General features: G+C 44.0%; 1 protein-coding gene across 10 annotated transcripts in view; it reads left to right on the top strand.

The window, feature by feature from the left end:
* specc1 (sperm antigen with calponin homology and coiled-coil domains 1) overlaps positions 1–18,613 on the top strand; it is a 229,498-nt gene that overhangs the window by 162,449 nt on the left and 48,436 nt on the right. For all 10 annotated transcript variants that reach the window (XM_084412874.1, XM_084412869.1, XM_084412875.1 and 7 more), the window contains 4 exons: positions 175–275; positions 358–430; positions 3,071–3,203; positions 10,864–10,966. In XM_084412874.1, the coding sequence (XP_084269000.1) occupies positions 175–275; positions 358–430; positions 3,071–3,203; positions 10,864–10,966 (410 nt within the window). The remainder of the gene's footprint in view (positions 1–174; positions 276–357; positions 431–3,070; positions 3,204–10,863; positions 10,967–18,613) is intronic.

The raw sequence follows: 18,613 nt of genomic DNA, 5'->3' as shown, positions 1-18,613 counted from the left end.
CAGAAGATCGCAATATTAGAAACAGAAGTTTATTTTTTAAAATGTCACTAATCATTTCAGTCAGTCTGACACACAGGCAAAGTGTGGTCTTCAGATTAATTTGTGTTGTCTCTGTGCTGGGAAATAGGATTTTTGTATGGCCATTTAAATGTTGATGCTGATGTATATTGCTAGATGGAACCAGCAGCTCAGTACAGATACATACATCTCCCAGAAGCCCTCTAAGTGGCATACCAGTCCGCACAGCCCCTGCTGCTGCTGTCTCACCAATTCAGGTACTACAAATCTCACAATACACAACACATTTATTCTAGAGCACAGGGTATGCTATCACTGACATGTGCTTTATGTTTCTAGAGGCACTCTGGAATCAAGCAACTGTCAAAGACCCTTGATAGAAGAATCGCCTTTGGAGATTTCCCCAACAATGGTACTTCATAAAGACGTATCAAATTATGCTGCGTCTTTCAAACAATCCTTATCCTTAAACACCCATAGTGTAGCAACATTTAAAGGGATAGTTCACCCAAAAATGAAAATTCTGTCATCATTTACTCGCCCTCAAGTTGTTCCAAACCTGTATGAGTTTCTTTGTTCTGCTGAACACAAAGGAAGATATTTGGAAGAATGTTTGTAATCAAACAGATCTCGGTCCCCATTGACTTCCATAGTGGGAAAAATATATACTATGGTAGTCAATGGGGACCGAGATCTGTTTGGTTACAAACATTCTTCCAAATACCTTCCTTTGTGTTCAGCAGAACAAAGAAACTCATACAGGTTTGGAACAACTTGAGGGCGAGTAAATGATGACAGAATTTTAATTTTTGGGTGAACTATCCCTTTAAATTTAATGGACGAGTTAAACTGTTGATGATCTGTGATATTGTCACTTACCACAGAAATTGTGAATTTGTGAAAATTGTGAAATTGTTTTCAAAGCAATAGTCAATATCTGTGTCTGAAATTGATGTCTAAAACGTCAGTTTCTAAAATGGGGTATATTGAAACAGGTATTGCACTAAAATGCAATCAAAATACATTGTTTCAAAAGCCACAAAATGACTCCGGTTACGACTGTATGCTGCGTCGGAAGTTACAACGCTGTGGGAAACGCCTCTGCGTCTTGAAGCACGTGTGTGTGTAATCAGTCCAATAGCATGGCGGGACGTCATCCCGTAGCAAGTGACGTCATGACCAGGAAGCTATAAAGCACATCCAGACCAAACAATGTCAGCTTCTGATTGGCCAAAGCAAATCAATCACTGACATGCAGGAATTATGGCAGGGTGACATAGTTGAGTGATCTCTGACAACCATAGGTGAAGGCTGTCCACACGCCTCATGTGCAAGAGAAATAGCCTTGATTTTCCACTTGTTCATCCTTTGCTTGGTTGCTGGGGACCCTTGTCTAGGTGATCCGAAGCACACAAAAATGTATCAGACTTTCACCACAGTGGACATAAGCAAAGCATCCAATGCCCTGACTGGGTATTTAGCTTTTCCTGGTCCAACATCTGAAAGGGAGGAGAGAAAAAGACCTGTAACACCATAGATTGCGCCACATTAGTGGGGACCTTAGGTACGTACCCTGGTCTAGGGTGTAAAAAAGTTTTCATTGTGCCAGGTGCAAACTCCAAACATGAAGGGCAACGATAGGACCTGACGATCTTCTACTCTCTTTAGAGATGTAATAGCCAGCAGAAAAACAGTTTTCAATGTTAGAAATTTCTCTGTGACAGTTTCAATCATAGTTTGAGATGCAAACAGGTAGGGATGTCCCGATACCGATACTGGCATCGGGGATCGGGCCGATACTGTCCTCATATACTCGTACTCATAAAAATTCGTAGGCTACTCATAAAAATTCGCCGATACCACGTACATTTTGCAAAACGAAACTGGCCGCCGCGAGTGCTTTGTGGAGGTGAACTGAGGCATAGAAAAGTATAATGTCGGCGGTTTGGGCTCATTTCACAGGGTTCGTACAAGGTGCATGTGTATAGTAACATAGCTGTGGTGCGCGAGCTGATTAGAGAAAAACGCGCAGTGGACTAAGTGCGCAACGGCACTTAGCGAGCTGGTCGAGCACATCCCTTTAAACAGACATCAGTGGAAAGTTTGTTCAGTCGGATGTCAATGGCAAAGAACATAAAACGAGGCATGTAGCTTATTAATGTTAACTGACGAGAGAGAGATAGAGAGCGAGCGCACTTCTGTTGAATGCTCTTGATTGCTGATTGTTCACTCAGCACATGTTATTTGGATGAAAACTAAATCGTATATGTAAGTAAAGTAAAACATGAACTGTTACCTGATTTAAGTATAACGCGTGGTTTCCTACATTATTACAGGACATTAGGTTCTAGTGTGCCAATTTGCAAAGGGGGCGCAACTGCAGACCCCCCTGATGATTTATGTAGATGACCTCCAATGTGTCGTCTGTCCGGACAAGCACATTATGGCCCCTGAGGTCTGGAAGGAAATGTTTCAGAGCCAGAAAAACAGCTTTCATCTCCAGGCAATTTATCTGCCACGAGAGATGATAACACCCCCAACATCTGCTGGCAAAGCTGAATTTTTAGCAGCCATTTATCAGTGTCACACGATCTTTCAGAAATCATTCTAATATGCTGATTTGCTGCTCAAGAAACATTTCTTTTCAATATCACAGTTGTGTTGCTTTATGTTTTTGAAGAAACCCTTGATCATTTTTTTCAGGATTCTTTGACAAATAGAACAGCATCTGTTTTAAATATTTTATTGTCTTTACTGTCACTTTTGTTCAATTTGATGCGTCCTTGCTGCATAGATGTGCTAAAAAACCTTACTGACCCCAAACCTTTGAACGGTTGTGTACGTATAATTTTGATGTGCTATTAATTCAGAAACATTGGTAGCATGAGTTGTCCTAATTTAAATAAATGTTGTTTAATTAGAGCATTACTTATAATAATACTATATTTGTGGATTTTCATATGTCCTTGAATAGGATATTCTCTAGAACTGTGGCAATAATAGGACACAATATAAAAATTCTCCTGTGTGTCTGTGGTTCTGTCTCTCTCAGGGTCGTGTGACGAACTGAAGCCCTCGTCTCTTATGAGGAAAAGTCCGTCCCTCGAGTCAGTAATTAAAACTCCAGCTCACTTCAACGCCCGCACCTCCTCATTTACTTACAACAGAGCCAACAGTAAACTCAAGTAAGCTTCACAAACACAGATGCAGTGAATGTTTTTTCTAACTAGGGCCACTAAAACAACAAATGACACAATTACCTTTCTCTACTAAAAATATGTGAATGAAGTAGAGACAAAGGCTAATAAGATGACTCAGACCAGAAAAGCCTAAACTTTATTTCACATTTGTGACACACTCATTGTTTACATTGTGACATTGTGATTCCTCAGCTGTTTCTCCCTATTTTCATTTTGATAACCTCTGCTGTCCTGTTCAGAAACAACGTCTTGTGTTGTGCAAGCCAGTCTCTTTGGTGATTGGTACAGACTGATACAAAGGGGGAAAAAAGGTTTTGATAGAGAACCTTGGTCATGATCTGTATTAGTTTTCAATTACACTATTGGGAAGTTGACACATGGACCTCACATGTTCATGGACCTTTTTTTTCAAGAATTTTCATGATTTCATAACATTAAAGGGCCCCTATTATGGATTTTTGAAAATGACCTTTCATGTAGTGTGTAACATAGCTCTAAGTGAATGAAAACATCCTGCAAAGTTTTAAATCTGAAAGTGCATTCTGAAAGAATTGACTCTGAGTCAATGAAATGAATTGCTTTTCAAACGAGTCATAAGCCGTTTCGTTGTGACGTCAAGTCATACTGTTTTTCACCTACTATATAGTAGGGAAGTACGGATGCAGCCTATGACCATGAAGAATTTCAAAATATAAGACATGACATACAGTAAACATGACCTAAGAACAAGAACAAAATCTAAACAGACATGTTTAAAACAATTTTTACAAATAAAACTTTTAGAAGTGGAAATGTTGTGTTCTCTCAACTTATCAATTGAATTCTCTCATATTATATGAGCCGCATGCATAATAATTATAAAATAATTTGTAAAATGCTGTTTTAATTGTCAATTTTCAAAACATTTTCAGAGATAAATTCCTTGAGCAGTTTTAAATCATTCTCAACAAACAGACACACTATTAGACGTGTCTTTTTATTATTATAAAAAAATCACAGACCTGCCTTTATCTACACCATTTATCTACTGTTGAAAAATCTTGGGTTGGTAAGATTTTTTTTCTCATCCTCATGCTCACTTTTTAAAAACAGTAATATTGTAAAATATTCTTACTTTCATTTAAAATAACTGTTTTCAAATACATTTTCAAATGTAATTTATTGTGATGTGATGGCAAAGTTCCTGTGATCAGCATCATTACTCCAGTCTTCAGTGTCAAGTCAAGTCACCTTCATTTATATAAGCGCTTTTAACAATATAGATTGTTTCAAATCAGCTTTACAGTGATAATAGGAAATTAAAGTAACAGAGGTTGTTTTGGCTTTACAGCAGCTCTAGAATAAAGTTATTGTCCAGCTAAAGTTAGTTTTGATTGATTAATTTCCATTGCAAAGATCATTAGTTATTAACTTAGGGCCCGCTTACACGACAACGTTTCTAACAGAAAACCCCTAATGTGCTCTGGCTCGCTCATCTGCACAACAACAGTGCCTGGTAGCTCGAGAACGCAAACCTTGAAATAGGTTCCAAGGTGCAAGCGTTGAAAAATTTTGAAAAACGTAATCATCTCCGCGTAAACTTCAAAAACGCTAATCTGTGAAAACGCTGACTGCGTGCACATGCGTATTACATGTATAGTCTGTAGTAGGGGTGGCACGGTTCACAAAACCCATGGTTCGGTTCGTATCACGGTTTTAGGGGCACGGTTTTCAGTTCTGTACGGTTCTTGTTGTTATTTTTTTTTCTTTTAATCTTTAACACTCCAAAAATTTACTTCAGCGTATGATATATAGCTTAATTATCTAATTATTAATTGATTTATTTCATAAATGGGGCGTGTTTGCAAAACGCAGCTTCTCATTTCCCATTTCGAAGTAATATAGTGAGTGAGCGGTCACCGTGAGGAAACTTTCAGTGGCCCTGGAGGTCCATCCATCTGGAGAGCTACGTGGGCTGTGTCGGACAGTACTTTGTCAATTTCTCCTCGTGTCTCGTCATCATAGGCGTAATTGCGGGTGGGACATATTGGGGGTCGATATTGTCCCCACCCCTTTTGAAACATCTCGCGGCACAGATGTACCAATACAAATAAATAAAACATCTCCAGTTAACTAGCAAATTATTTGTTTCGTTCGCTAGAAGCAATCTAGCGCTGAAATTAGTTTTTTTAATCAAGTGATCAAAGTGCTCGTTGCCGCTGCGATCAGTGGCGCTGATACAGTGTTCTCTTGTGGCTCGCGCACACGCCGCAGTCTTCACTCGGACACGCGCTTCAATCCGTTGAGGAGACTCTATATTCATTCCGGTGAAATCACAAAGCAAAATTCACACAAATCTGTCCCTGCTTGATATACAACCACTGATAAACATAATCGGTTTTGATGAACCTATGACACGCTTGGCAAGAGTTCTGCCACTGGACCATTAAAGTAGGCTACATTTGTGAAACAGTCGACCTATGTATTTATTCACTTGAAAAAACAACATAGTGGAGTAGATCTCATTAAATGTCTAAGTAAACCCAGTGTACTATTTAAATCGATTGCTGGACATCATAATGTTATTCTACATACATCTGATTTATGATTTAGCATTGTATTAGCGCGGGCACGAGGCTACATTGCGCATGCGTCGAAGTCGAACCGTGCGACGCACACACGCACCGAACCGAGACAAGCGAACCGAACGGTTCGGATGTTTTTCATGTACCGTGCCACCCCTAGTCTGTAGGTATGCGCTTTTGAATATATATGTGCGTAGACATGTAGGGCCCTATTTTAACGATCTGAAACGCAAGTATCAAGCTCGAAACGCAAGTAACTTTGTGTGCACACGCTACATTGATTATGGCCAAGCATGTGCCCTTAAAATAGCATACGAATAACATGTGCAACGCGCCACTGACTTTAGACTAGGTTTTTCCTGGTCAGTGGCGGAATTGTTTTCTAAAGCTGCAAAATAGCACCAGGGAACGTTTGCGCCGGAACACGCCGCCTCTTTGCGCTGAACCGCCCCCCGGGAGCGCAAATGCATTTCCTAGTTTACCGACGTGCGTCTGTGGAGGGATTATACATGCGTCTGTGTACAAAGTCAATTGCGCTGGGTGCAAGATAGGGCCCTATGTGGTTGAAAACACTGAATAGTTCATATAAATATATGACAAGCGCTGAGCGTGTCCGTCTCTGGCTCAGCGCCAGCCAACACGCAAGAGCACATTTGAAATGATGTTTTATTAACAAGGTTCGGGAGGAACACGTTCAGATAATTAACACAAGTGGAGAGCACTCAGCAATCAATGGTAAGAGGTGTGTATATATACTCAGCAGTCTCACCTCATTCCATTGACAGTTTGCAGCATCCCTCCACCACCCCTTCTCCACGCTTCTAGTCCTAAACACTTACATACGGGGGGAGTACTCTGGGTTCGGGCCGAACTCCGAGCTCGGAACCCTCCCTCCGGACAGCACCCCAAATACGCATTAAACTTTACCCCTTCATTATATGTAAGTGTGAACTCGTGAATTTAGCAGTTGATCATGTGATGCACTGACCGTTCTAATCACACCGGAAATTCAGTGATTCCTCTGCGTACCACTAGACTCGAGGGAGCCTGTGGTACATGTACCACACTTTGAGAATCAGTGTTCTAAGCTATCTGGGATGCTGAGGAGATTAAACTGATCAGGAATATTATTAATAAAGCAATCTTTAGTGGCAGAAGTGATAGGTCTAACATATTTGTATGAGTCGGCTTTGCAGCCTTGGCTAAATGAAGTATACACGAGACTAGATAATGATCTGAGATGTCATCCCTCTGCTGCAGAATTTCAACGGCATCAACATTGATTCCATGTGATAATATTAGATCTAAAGTATGTCAATCACTTCGATTGATTGATTCACTTGGCCGCCCATCCGCACAAAACAGTGCCTGGTGTCTCGAGAACGCACTCCTGGAAATAGGTTCCAAGGTGCAAACGATTATCAGGTATCTCTGCGTGAACCTAAGCAACCTCTGCGCAAACACCGACGTTGTGCACATGCGCATCACGTGTTCAGTCCATAGGTATGCACGGTTTAATATATATGTGCGCAGGCGTGTAGTCCTTTTTTACAAATCAACCCTCAACAAACTACTTGTCTGGCCTTAAAAATGTATAATACAGAATTATTTATCGCGTCCGTGTAGCCACGTGGTTACTCTGTACAGAAACGACAATAGTTATAGTAAGTAATTAGTTATAGTTACTAGTTACTTCTGACAAATAGTAACTGAGTTAGTAACTGAATTAGATGATTATAAAAGTAACTAATTACCAGGGAAAGTAACTATTGAGTTACTTTTTTTTTTTTTTTTTATATGTCAAATAACTTGGATGCCCCCAATATTAAATATGTTAAATAAATGTAATGGCACTAAATAGAATAAATTATTATTATAAAACATTGTCCACTAATCTACACTATTTTAATATTGCTGTGGGACAATGTGAGAGACACCTATTCAATTCAATGTATTATTGTAAATATTATCATTACTATAGTGGAACAATAAAACACAATAGATGGTTTAGAACTTTTTATATTTATTGCACAGGCCGCAACTGGCCAACAAATAAGTATAAAAATAAATTATGCTTCTTAAGAAATGTACCAAAAATGAATAAATAAGAATAAAAATATACATACACTCTTTGTAGTGCAAATTAAAATGATAAAACTGTCACACAACTTCACAACTGGTAGACATACTGTAGCCTACTTGAAGTATTTTCTTCCTCAGAAAAAGTAAACAGTTTAACAAGAAGTGCTCTCAATATAATACTGAACAATGTACAAAAAAATTAATAATAATAATAAAATATAAAATATATTTAAGCCAAATTCTTGGCGTGTTTGCCGCACGTGTTTACAACCGGTCAAACAAAAATGTTTTCTGGGAACGTTCCCTGCAGGTTATTTTTAGGTTTTATTTTTATAACCTAAACAGAAGCTTCCCAGAATGTTCCCTGCAGATTTTATTTTTATAACCATGTAAATTAGCTCAATTATAGTAACGCCTCATTTTATTGTCAGTAACGGGGGAAACAGTAATTCATTTGATTACTCGTTCCTGAAAAAACGCATTATTTATAACGCCGTTATTCTCATCACTGGTCCTGACATGTGTTGTCCAGTAGAGTTCAGAATGTCTCTAAATGCCAATCCCAATGCATATTTTTCGTTATCTACATGTATATTAAATTTACCAACAATTAGGACTTTATCTGCAGCCAGTACTAACTCTGATAGAAAACTAGCAAATTCTTTGATAAAGTTTGTATGGTGCCCTGGTGGCCTGTATACAGTAGCCAGCACAAATGTCAAACGTGATTTATCATTTACACTAGATAGTGTTACATTAAGCACCAACACTTCAAAATAATTATAATTTGAAACAAGACTTCTCAGTAATTCCAAAGATATTACTATAAATTACAGCAACACCTCCCCCTTTGCCTTTCAGACAAGGCTCATGTTTATAACAATAATCTTGGGGGGTGGACTCATTTAAAGTAATGTTATCGTCTGGTTTTAGCCAGGTTTCTGTCAAACACAGCACATATAATTTATAATCTGTAATCATATAATTAACAATAAGTGCTTTTGAAGTAAGGGATCTAATATTCAGCAACACCAGCTTTATCATTTGTTCATCTGTATTATATCTGTTTTTTATTTGTTGAACATCAATTACATTTTTACCCTTAAATGGGTTTGGAAGTTTTTTGTATTTCCTAATTCGGGGAACAGACAGTCTCTATATGATGATATCTAGGTGAAAGAGTTTCTATGTGATGGGATTTATCTGACTTCTGTGACGTGAGACAGCTAGCAGACAGTCGGTTTATTCAGTCTGTCTGCTTCCTGACCTGAGCCCCAATTTGTCATGTTTGAGCTCTAAGATGTAGCTCTTAGTGTCACATGATCCTTCAGAAATCACTCTAATATTCTGAATACAATACAAAATGCTGATTTTGTAGTCAAGAAACATTTCATATTATAATCAAATGTTGAAAACAGTGTTGAAAAAAATTGCAGGATTCCTTGATGAATAGAAAATAAAAATAAATGGTAAAGATTTTTACTGTCACTTTTGATCAATTTAATGTGTCCTTGCTGAATAAAAGTATGAATTTCTTTATACAGTAATCTCTTTAAACAGCAAACAGTAGTGTAATCCCTTGATAATATATTAGATATTACAGGGTTCCCGCGGAAGTCTTAAATTGGATTTTTTTTAATTTAAGGCCATAAAAAGTCTTAAAAAGTCTTTTTTTTTTACTTATGAAAGGTCTTACATTTTAGATGACACTTTAACTTAGACGTATCTAAATGCTTTCCAAAATTAAAACTATCTAATTAGCCTACGTATTATTTTTTATTATTCTATCTTTGTGGATTTGCTTGTTCATGTGACAATTCGCGTCATTCGCGGCAGCATATTAGCCTACGTCTGTCTCCTGCACGCGAGAGGAGAGAGGGAGAAGAAAGTTGGTAATTTGTCTCTCGTGCTTTCACTGCGTGATGTGTCAGTGCAGTTATAGGTAACGTATGTCCCCAAATTAGTTTTTGTTTTATATTTTTATTATGTTATATTAGAATATCACATGAGCAAGAGTGCCGTTTTCCGTGCACAATTGCAAATGTGATATTTATTTTATACAACAGTTAAATTAAGTTAACATTGTGAATGACTTATTAGACACAATTGTCAGTATTGTTTGTTTTCCCTTTATTTCGCCGATTAAGAGTTGTTCATTTCTGTCACTGCTGTGAACTGACCACTGCATAGATATCTTTGTAAGTCTGCTGTCAACAACAGGCCTAAACCAGCCATGGTACCATTACAAAAACACAATGAGTAAAATATCATCAACTATTATCAACAAAACTTTGAAAATATCGAGATATATTTTTGTCAGTATTGCGCTCCCTAATGTAATTAATTTTGATTTCTTCGGGTCTTAAAAAGGTATTAAAAAGCCTTAAATTTGATTTTAAAAAGTGCGCAGCAAGCAACCCTGTATTATATTATGCAATAGAGAATATATGAAGAGGTCAGATGCAAAAGCCTCTAAGTGCCATCTGAAATTTTCTTCTAGAATGATCATTTTTATCAAGTTCGTATATTTATGTTCAGTAATTTCACTTAAATGACTATTAATTGGTTATTTTCATTGCCATTTAAGTGAAATTGCTGAACTTAAATATACGAGCTTGATAAAAAATTATCACTCTAGAAGAACATTTCAGATGGCACTTAGAGGCTTTTGCATCTGAGCTCTTCATATATTGAGTCGTGTATTTGTTTCAAACCCTTACAGACATCAATGTGAAAGGTGAAAAAACAATGACGCATACAGTGTTCTGACTTCCAGGGCAATGACCACAGAGTCATCTAATCATCCGTTGAACACAAAACAAGGCAATTTGATTATCTTTCATGCTGTGTCTCTCGCAGAGCAACGCCCCTGATGTACGGATGTACTCTCACAAGTGTGTGAGGATTTTAGCAGTGGTTAAACATTTAACTGGTCACCAATATGTACAGATGCAGTGTTAGTGACCGTACGTGTGTATGTGTGTGTCCCCTGATGCTAGTGTGGAAAGAACAGACCCTCTGTCTGCTCTGGCGCGGGAGTATGGTGGATCTAAGAGGAACGCTCTACTGAAGTGGTGCCAGAAGAAAACAGAGGGCTATCCGGTAAGGAGCACAGGCCGTGACCCCCTCTCTCACCCTGTCCTTCTCTCTTGTCTTTCAGTGAAGTTTTATTGGCATGACTGTTTAAATACAACATTGCCGGAGGAAAGTAGAGTGAAAAGGAATTTACATGTTTAAAAGAGAACCATTTCTGCACCACAAGTGTCACCAAACAGACCTGCACAAATAACTAGAAAAGGATGTGATGTCTGAAAGTTGAAACAGTTTTAATTGTTGGAAGTTTGATGGTTATTTACTTATTTACATAGTTTGAATATTTTACTTTGAGTTGTGGTGTAGTATCAGAAGAATTGTCAGGAATAAGGTAAGTGGCAGTTTACATACAGTATACTGTTGGCCATCTTAACATGCTCCTCCCGTACACCATTACATAAGTCAGAAACATATAGAGCTCCACCCCAGTGTGCTGTGGCCCTTGTAATCTTAGTGAGCAGAACAGACTTCTTACAAAAAATGAATAGTAGTTTATTTAAACATATTAACATCCTAAAAAAAATCCTAAAACATCCTAAAAAACTTTATAAAGTTACAGAACAAAGTATATTTATCAAATAACTAATTTAAAGGGGTGGTATAATGCCCTTTTCACAAGATGTAAAATAAGTCTTTGATGTCCCCAGAGTGTGTATGTGAAGTTTTACAGCTTACGTCAGCGCAAACCCTCTTTTGGGGTTAAAAAACTAATGTCAGGATTTAAGATACACAGTAAAAAAATTGTGCTGAAAAAGCATGGACACAATTTTTGCGGCTGACCTTATTGCATATGCAATATGCAATCTCGTAGGAGTTTCTCTTTCAGACGCAACATTTATGGAAGTAGAGTATTTAAATGAATCATGCAAGGTGGTTTGCACTAGTCAATTTACTGGTATTTGTGCCATTATTTACTGCCCCAAAAAAGCATGTCTTAAACAAGATGCTAATTTGCACTGCTACTGGTAGATGGTGTCGGTCATTATAGAAATGATCCGGCTGTGTCTGTGTTCTTTAATTTGCGCGTCATCAGTAGATCACGCGCAGAACTTTCCACTCCCATCTGCGTTTTTTTGGAATTGTGCTCTCATGCTAATTTACCCTGTTTAGTATATCTGGCCCCTAATGTTTTTGAAAGAAGACTCCTATGCTCACCAAGGGTGCATTTATTTGCTCAAAAATACAGTTAAAACTGTAATATTTTTAAGATATTATTACATTTTAAAATAATTGCTTTGTATTTCAATATATTTTAAAATATATTTTATTCCTATAATGGTAAAGCTGGATTTTCAGCAGCCATTACTCCAGTCTTTAGTGTCACGTGATGCTTCAGAAGTCATTTTAATGTGATTTGAAGAATAGAAAGTTCAAAAGAAAGCCTTTTGCCATGCAAATTTATAACCAGTATAAATTTATTTTATGGTAACTTTTGATGCATTTGATGCTGAATAAATGTGCAGTGGTGGTCAAAATTGATGGCACCCCTGATAAATATGATAAAAAATGGCTGTGAAAAATAAATCTGCATTGTTTATCCTTTTGAGCTTTCATTCAAAAAATTCACAAAAATCTAACCTTTCATTGAAGTAAAAGAATTGAAAGTGGGGGGTAAATCACATTATACAATAAATGTTTTTCTCCAAAACACGCTGGCCATAATTGTTGGCACCCTGTTATTAAATACTTTTTGCAACCTACTTTTGCCAAGATAACAGATCTGAGTTCCCTTTCGTGGTCACTCCGAGTTACGTCGGATGACGACGATTGGGGGTTTCGCTTAGAAGCCTATCACCTTCGAGTATATAAAACGAGCCAATGGCAATGAAATGCCATGGGTCTGCGGAATTTGCATAGCGTATCTCCGCCCACCGCAGGGGGTATATAAGGAAGTACGCTGGCAACATGCAGATATGTTTTCGCTTCGGAGCCGAGAACTTCTCCACTCCACGCAAGCCAAAAATCCTGAGTTATTCTTCTCAATTCCTTCGAGACGAGCGAGCTCTCCGGTGTTGGTGTGACGGCGATTTCAGCGAGTGCACACTACCCTGCTGATCTGGTCAGTGATCTGACAGTTAGTTTGATTTCTCCCTGTTCGCTTCAACATCCGCAGAGTTTTCCTCTCACAAAAAGAGCATTGCACACTGGCACGTCTTTTTAAAGATGCCTCGCCCGTGCACTTCTGGTTGTGGTCGCGATGTATTCTTTGCTGATGGGCACAATCTCTGCTTAGCGTGTTTGGGCGTTGATCACGCTAAAGCAGCGTTTGTGGATGACTCATGTTCTCACTGCGGGAACATGACCATCTCCATGCTGCGGTCGAGACTCAATGAGCTCACCAGAGCGAGAGTCCCCCTACCCACACCCCGATCTACTGACTCCCCGAGAGCTAGTACTTCGGCTGGTGACCTGAGGGTGACTGTGTGGAGCACACCGCCGATACGTCCACGGTCCACACGCCCCTCTTCAGCATCGGTACCCGCGAGTGTTCAAACTGAGACCGCTGGTCCCTCTACGGAGGCCCCGCGTGTTTCGTTTGGAGCTCCAGCAGAGGATGCAATGTCGATCACTGCATCACAAGGTGGGCATGAGTCCTCGGGAAGTGAGGATTCGGCTGTGTTGCCGCCCTCGGGTGTGCCAGCATTGCCCGAGTCTGATCCCGAGCTGACTGCCATGCTTTCCCGGGCAGCCGCGGCCATTGGGCTCGAGTGGTCCCCGCCACCCGATCCAGTGCGCTCGCGGCTGGATGATTGGTTTTTGGGAGCGGCCGCTGACACTCGTCGCCGCCCAACCCCAATACCATTCTTCCCGGAAGTGCATGAGGAAGTCACGCGGTCCTGGAAGGCCCCCATGTCTTCCCGTGATCGTTCGTCGGCTTTCTCCGCCTTTCCTCCCCTCGATAAGGCTGATGCTTGTGGGTGCACTGGGATTCCCCCGGTCGAACGTTCTGTCGCGATGCAGCTGTGTCCGACAAGCGCTTCATCGCGTGGTGATCCTAAGCACCCATCCAAAGCCTGTAGATTTTCGTCTACTATGGTGGCGAAGTCTTACAGAGCGGCGGGACAGGCAGCTGCTTCTTTGCATGCCATGGCCATCTTGCAGGTCTACCAGGCCAAGATGCTCCGTGACATGCACGAGGGTAGGACAGACCCAGGGCTCTTCGATGAGCTGCGCACCGCCACCGACCTCGCTCTCCGAGCGACGAAGGTGACCGCGCGCTCCCTGGGTCTGGTGATGTCCACAGCTGTGATCCAGGAGCGACATCTCTGGCTGAACCTGGCCGATATGCGTGAGCCCGAGCGGACTCGTCTGCTCGATGCTCCCATATCCCAGGCTGGCCTTTTCGGTGGTGCCGTCGAGGACTTTGCCCAGCAGTTCTCGACCGCCCAGAAGCAGACTGAGGCGATCAAGCACATTCTGCCCCGACGCTCCGCTGCTGCTCAGCCGTCGGCACAGAATCCTCAGCCTGCTCGCCGCCGAGGGCGCCCTCCCGCGGCTCCCGCCCCTCCCGCACGGCCCCAGCAGCAGCCTTCATCTGGGCCGCGTCGTGGAGGAAGCCGCAGGAAGGCGCCACAGCCCTCTCCGGCCCCGCGGCCCGCTAAACGCCAGGCCAAGCGGCGCCCCTGAGACGGGCTGCTCAGGATTGGCGCTCAATTCTGTTCAGGAGCTGGTAGCAGGGCCACTCCTTCCCCCGGTGGAGGGCCGGGGGAGAATCTTTTGTTCTCCACTCCCCGCTGCTCGTCCAACGACGAGCAGTACCCTAATGTGGTTAAAGACAGAATTGAATCCCCCAATCCTGAGCCGACAGAGTCCGAGGGCCGCAGTGCGCGCCACCCTCGGGTCCCGCCACTGCCGCCCTCCTCTGTCCCAGAGGTGCGGGATGACAGCACGCGCCGCCCACGGGCCACGCTCCTCTCATCCCCCTCTGTCGCCAGACCCCTGCCAGAGCACGCCCCCGTGGGACGCGCGCCCTCCCCTGGCCTCCTCTGGCAGGACGCGGTTAATGTCCGTGCCCCCGCACAGGGCAGCTATGCCACCCTCGCCGGTGCCGGTCATTCCGCCTCGCTGCCCCACCGACGGGCTGCCGTTCAAGATGCTAACGGCCAAACACATCCTCCAGTGTGTGCGGCCGCAGGATTGGTTTGCAGCGATCGACCTGAAGGACGCCTACTTCCATGTCTCCATTTTACCTCGACACAGACCGTTTCTACGGTTTGCTTTCGAGGGGCAGGCATACCAGTACGCGGTTCTCCCTTTCGGGCTAGCCCTGTCTCCTCGCGTCTTTACGAAGGTCGTCGAGGCAGCCCTTGTTCCCCCCCGGGAACACGGGGTTCGCATCCTGAACTATCTCGACGACTGGCTGATCCTAGCTCACTCTCGAGACCAGGTTTGCGAACACAGGGACCTAGTGCTCCGGCACCTAGCTCGTCTGGGCCTTCGGGTCAACTGGGAGAAGAGCAAACTCTGCCCCGCGCAGAGGATCTCTTTTTTCGGTATGGGGATCGACTCGGTCGCCATGTGCGCGCAGCTTACGAGCGAGCGCGCGCAGTCACTGCTGACTTGTCTTCGTCAGTTCGAGGGCAAGAGTGCGGTTCCACTGAAACTTTTTCAGAGGCTCCTGGGGCATATGGCATCCGCAGCCGCAGTAACGCCGCTGGGATTGCTTCATATGAGACCGCTTCAGCTTTGGCTTCGCGATCGAGTCCCGAGGTGGGCATGGCAACACAGCACGCTCCGAGTCCCAGTGACTCCAGCCTGCCGTCAGACCTTCACCCCGTGGACGAACCTCAGTTTTCTACGGGCCGGAGTGCCCCTAGAACGAGTTTCCCGGCATGTTGTTGTATCAACAGATGCCTCCACCACGGGCTGGGGCGCCATGTGCAATGGACATGCTGCCGCGGGCTCCTGGACAGGACCCCAGCGCCTTTGGCATGTCAATTGCCTCGAGTTGCTGGCTGTACGTCTCGCCCTGCACCGCTTCCATGCGCTGCTCAAGGGTCAGCACGTACTAGTCCGATCAGACAATACCGCGACAGTAGCGTACATCAACCACCAGGGTGGTCTACGCTCCCGCCGTATGTCGCAACTCGCTCGCCACCTCCTCATATGGAGTCAGAAGCATCTGAGGTCGCTTCGAGCCATTTATATCCCGGGAGACCTGAACCAGGCAGCCGACGAACTGTCTCGGCTTCGGCCTCTCGCTGGAGAATGGAGACTCCATCCCCAGTCGGTCCAGCTGATTTGGGATCAGTTCGGGGACGCACAGGCAGACCTGTTTGCCTCCCACGACTCGTCCCACTGCGACCTGTATTATTCCCTGACCGAGGGCACGCTCGGCACGGATGCACTGGCGCACAGCTGGCCACGGGGCCTACGCAAGTATGCGTTTCCCCCAGTGAGCCTTCTTGCGCAGACCTTGCGCAAGATCAGGGAGGACGAGGAGCAGGTCGTTTTGGTTGCCCCGTATTGGCACAACCGGACCTGGTTCTCCGAACTAGTACTCCTCGCGACAGCACCTCCCTGGCCAATTCCTCTGAGGAAGGACCTCCTTTCTCAGGGACGGGGCACCCTTTGGCACCCTCGTCCCGATCTTTGGAACCTCCACGTGTGGCTCCTGGACGGGATGAGGCAGGTTTGAGTACCCTACCACCTGCGGTGGTGGCTACCATCACTTCCGTGCTTTCCTTCCTGCAAGAAGGGTTGGAGCGAAGGCTGTCTCCCTCCACCCTGAAAGTGTATGTTGCCGCTATTGCCGCACATCACGACGCAGTTGATGGTAAGTCTCTGGGAAAGCACGACCTGATCACCAGGTTCCTGAGGGGAGCGAGAAGACTGAATCCTCCTCGTCCTCCCCTCGTACCCTCTTGGGACCTCTCAGTGGTTCTAACTGCCCTGCAGAGTGCTCCATTTGAGCCTTTGCAATCAGTAGAGCTTAAGTTCCTGTCTATGAAGACAGCGCTCCTGGTTGCATTGGCCTCCATCAAGAGGGTAGGGGACCTGCAGGCATTTTCGGTTGACGAAGCGTGCCTGGAATTCGGGCCGGCTAACTCTCACGTGATCCTGAGACCCCGGCCTGGATACGTGCCCAAGGTTCCTACCACACCCTTTCGAGACCAGGTAGTGAACCTGCAAGCGCTGCCCTTGGAGGAGGCAGACCCAGCCTTGGCACTGCTCTGTCCAGTACGCGCCCTTCGTGCTTACGTAGACAGAACGCAGTGTTTCAGGACCTCAGACCAGCTCTTTGTCTATTATGGTGGGAAGCTGAAGGGAAAGGCTCTCTCAAAGCAAAGGTTATCTCACTGGATAGTGGATACCATTGCTTTGGCATACCAGCAGCAAGGTCGTCAATGCCCCCTTGGTGTGAAAGCCCACTCCACTCGTAGTGTGGCTTCCTCTTGGGCTCTAGCGCATGGCGCCTCGCTAACAGACATTTGTAGAGCTGCAGGCTGGGCGACACCCAACACATTCGCGAGATTCTATAATCTCCGAGTAGAGCCAGTTTCTTCCCATGTACTCGCTTCAACCAGCCGGTACTAGATTCTGCTCAGGTGTCTTCGCTTGCTCGCCATTCCTCTCCACGGACGGGATACGTGCGATTATCTTCTCAGGTGAGTCTGATAAGCTCTGAGTTTCCTCCAGCACTGGTTACGTCAACGCCTGAGTTATGCCAATCTGCCATAACGCAGCTTTTGCGCTTGACTAGGTGCCTCCATGTGCATGGTCCCCCCTCTGGGCGACCCCCACATGTGTATTCCACTGTAAGTCTCTTTTGAGCGTGTGTCTTTCCCTTGGCAAGCCACCTTGCCACCCCTGGGGTTTAAATATTCCACCTGCGGCTGGACACCTCAGTGATACTCCATATGCATCCCTCTGGATCATATGTGTCTCTCAAGTCCCCCCCTTAATGGTTGGGCGTAATTGCATATTTCTCCTGAGATATGCTTCCCAGTGTACCTTGGTATTCCTGTGTTAGGTAGGACTCCTTCGTTCGTGCTAGTCTCACAACAGGGAGCTCAGACTTACGCAGGGCACTGGATGACAGCCGAGGTGGCGTGATTAGACTGGAACCCCAATCGTCGTCATCCGACGTAACTCGGAGTGACCACGAAAGGGAACGTCTTCCTGCCACTTCCGCTGTATCGCTGAAAAACGCCTGGGTCCAGTTTCGACTCCTCAGCGAAGACATATCTGCATGTTGCCAGCGTACTTCCTTATATACCCCCTGCGGTGGGCGGAGATACGCTATGCAAATTCCGCAGACCCATGGCATTTCATTGCCATTGGCTCGTTTTATATACTCGAAGGTGATAGGCTTCTAAGCGAAACCCCCAATCGTCGCCATCCGACGTAACGTCTCCGTTCCCTACTCAGGGAACGAGGGTTACATCCGTAACCGAGACGTTTTCTCCTATAATGCCTGATGAGCTTGGAGAACACCTGACAAGAGATCAGAGACCATTCCTCCATACAGAATCTCTCCAGATCCTTCAGATTCACAAGTTCATGTTGGTGCTTCTTCTCTTCAGTTCACTCCACTCATCAGGTCAGCGAACTGGTACGGTCATGGCAGAAGCTTCATTTTGTGCTTAGTTAGCCATTTTTGTGTTGATTTTGATGTTTGTTTTGGACCGTTGTTCTGATGGAAGATCCAACCAC

This window comes from Rutilus rutilus, assembly GCF_951802725.1.
Source record: "Rutilus rutilus genome assembly, chromosome: 7".
Taxonomy (NCBI): domain Eukaryota; kingdom Metazoa; phylum Chordata; class Actinopteri; order Cypriniformes; family Leuciscidae; genus Rutilus; species Rutilus rutilus.
Note: the sequence above shows the minus strand (reverse complement) of the source record. Positions and strands in the feature narration are given on the sequence as shown.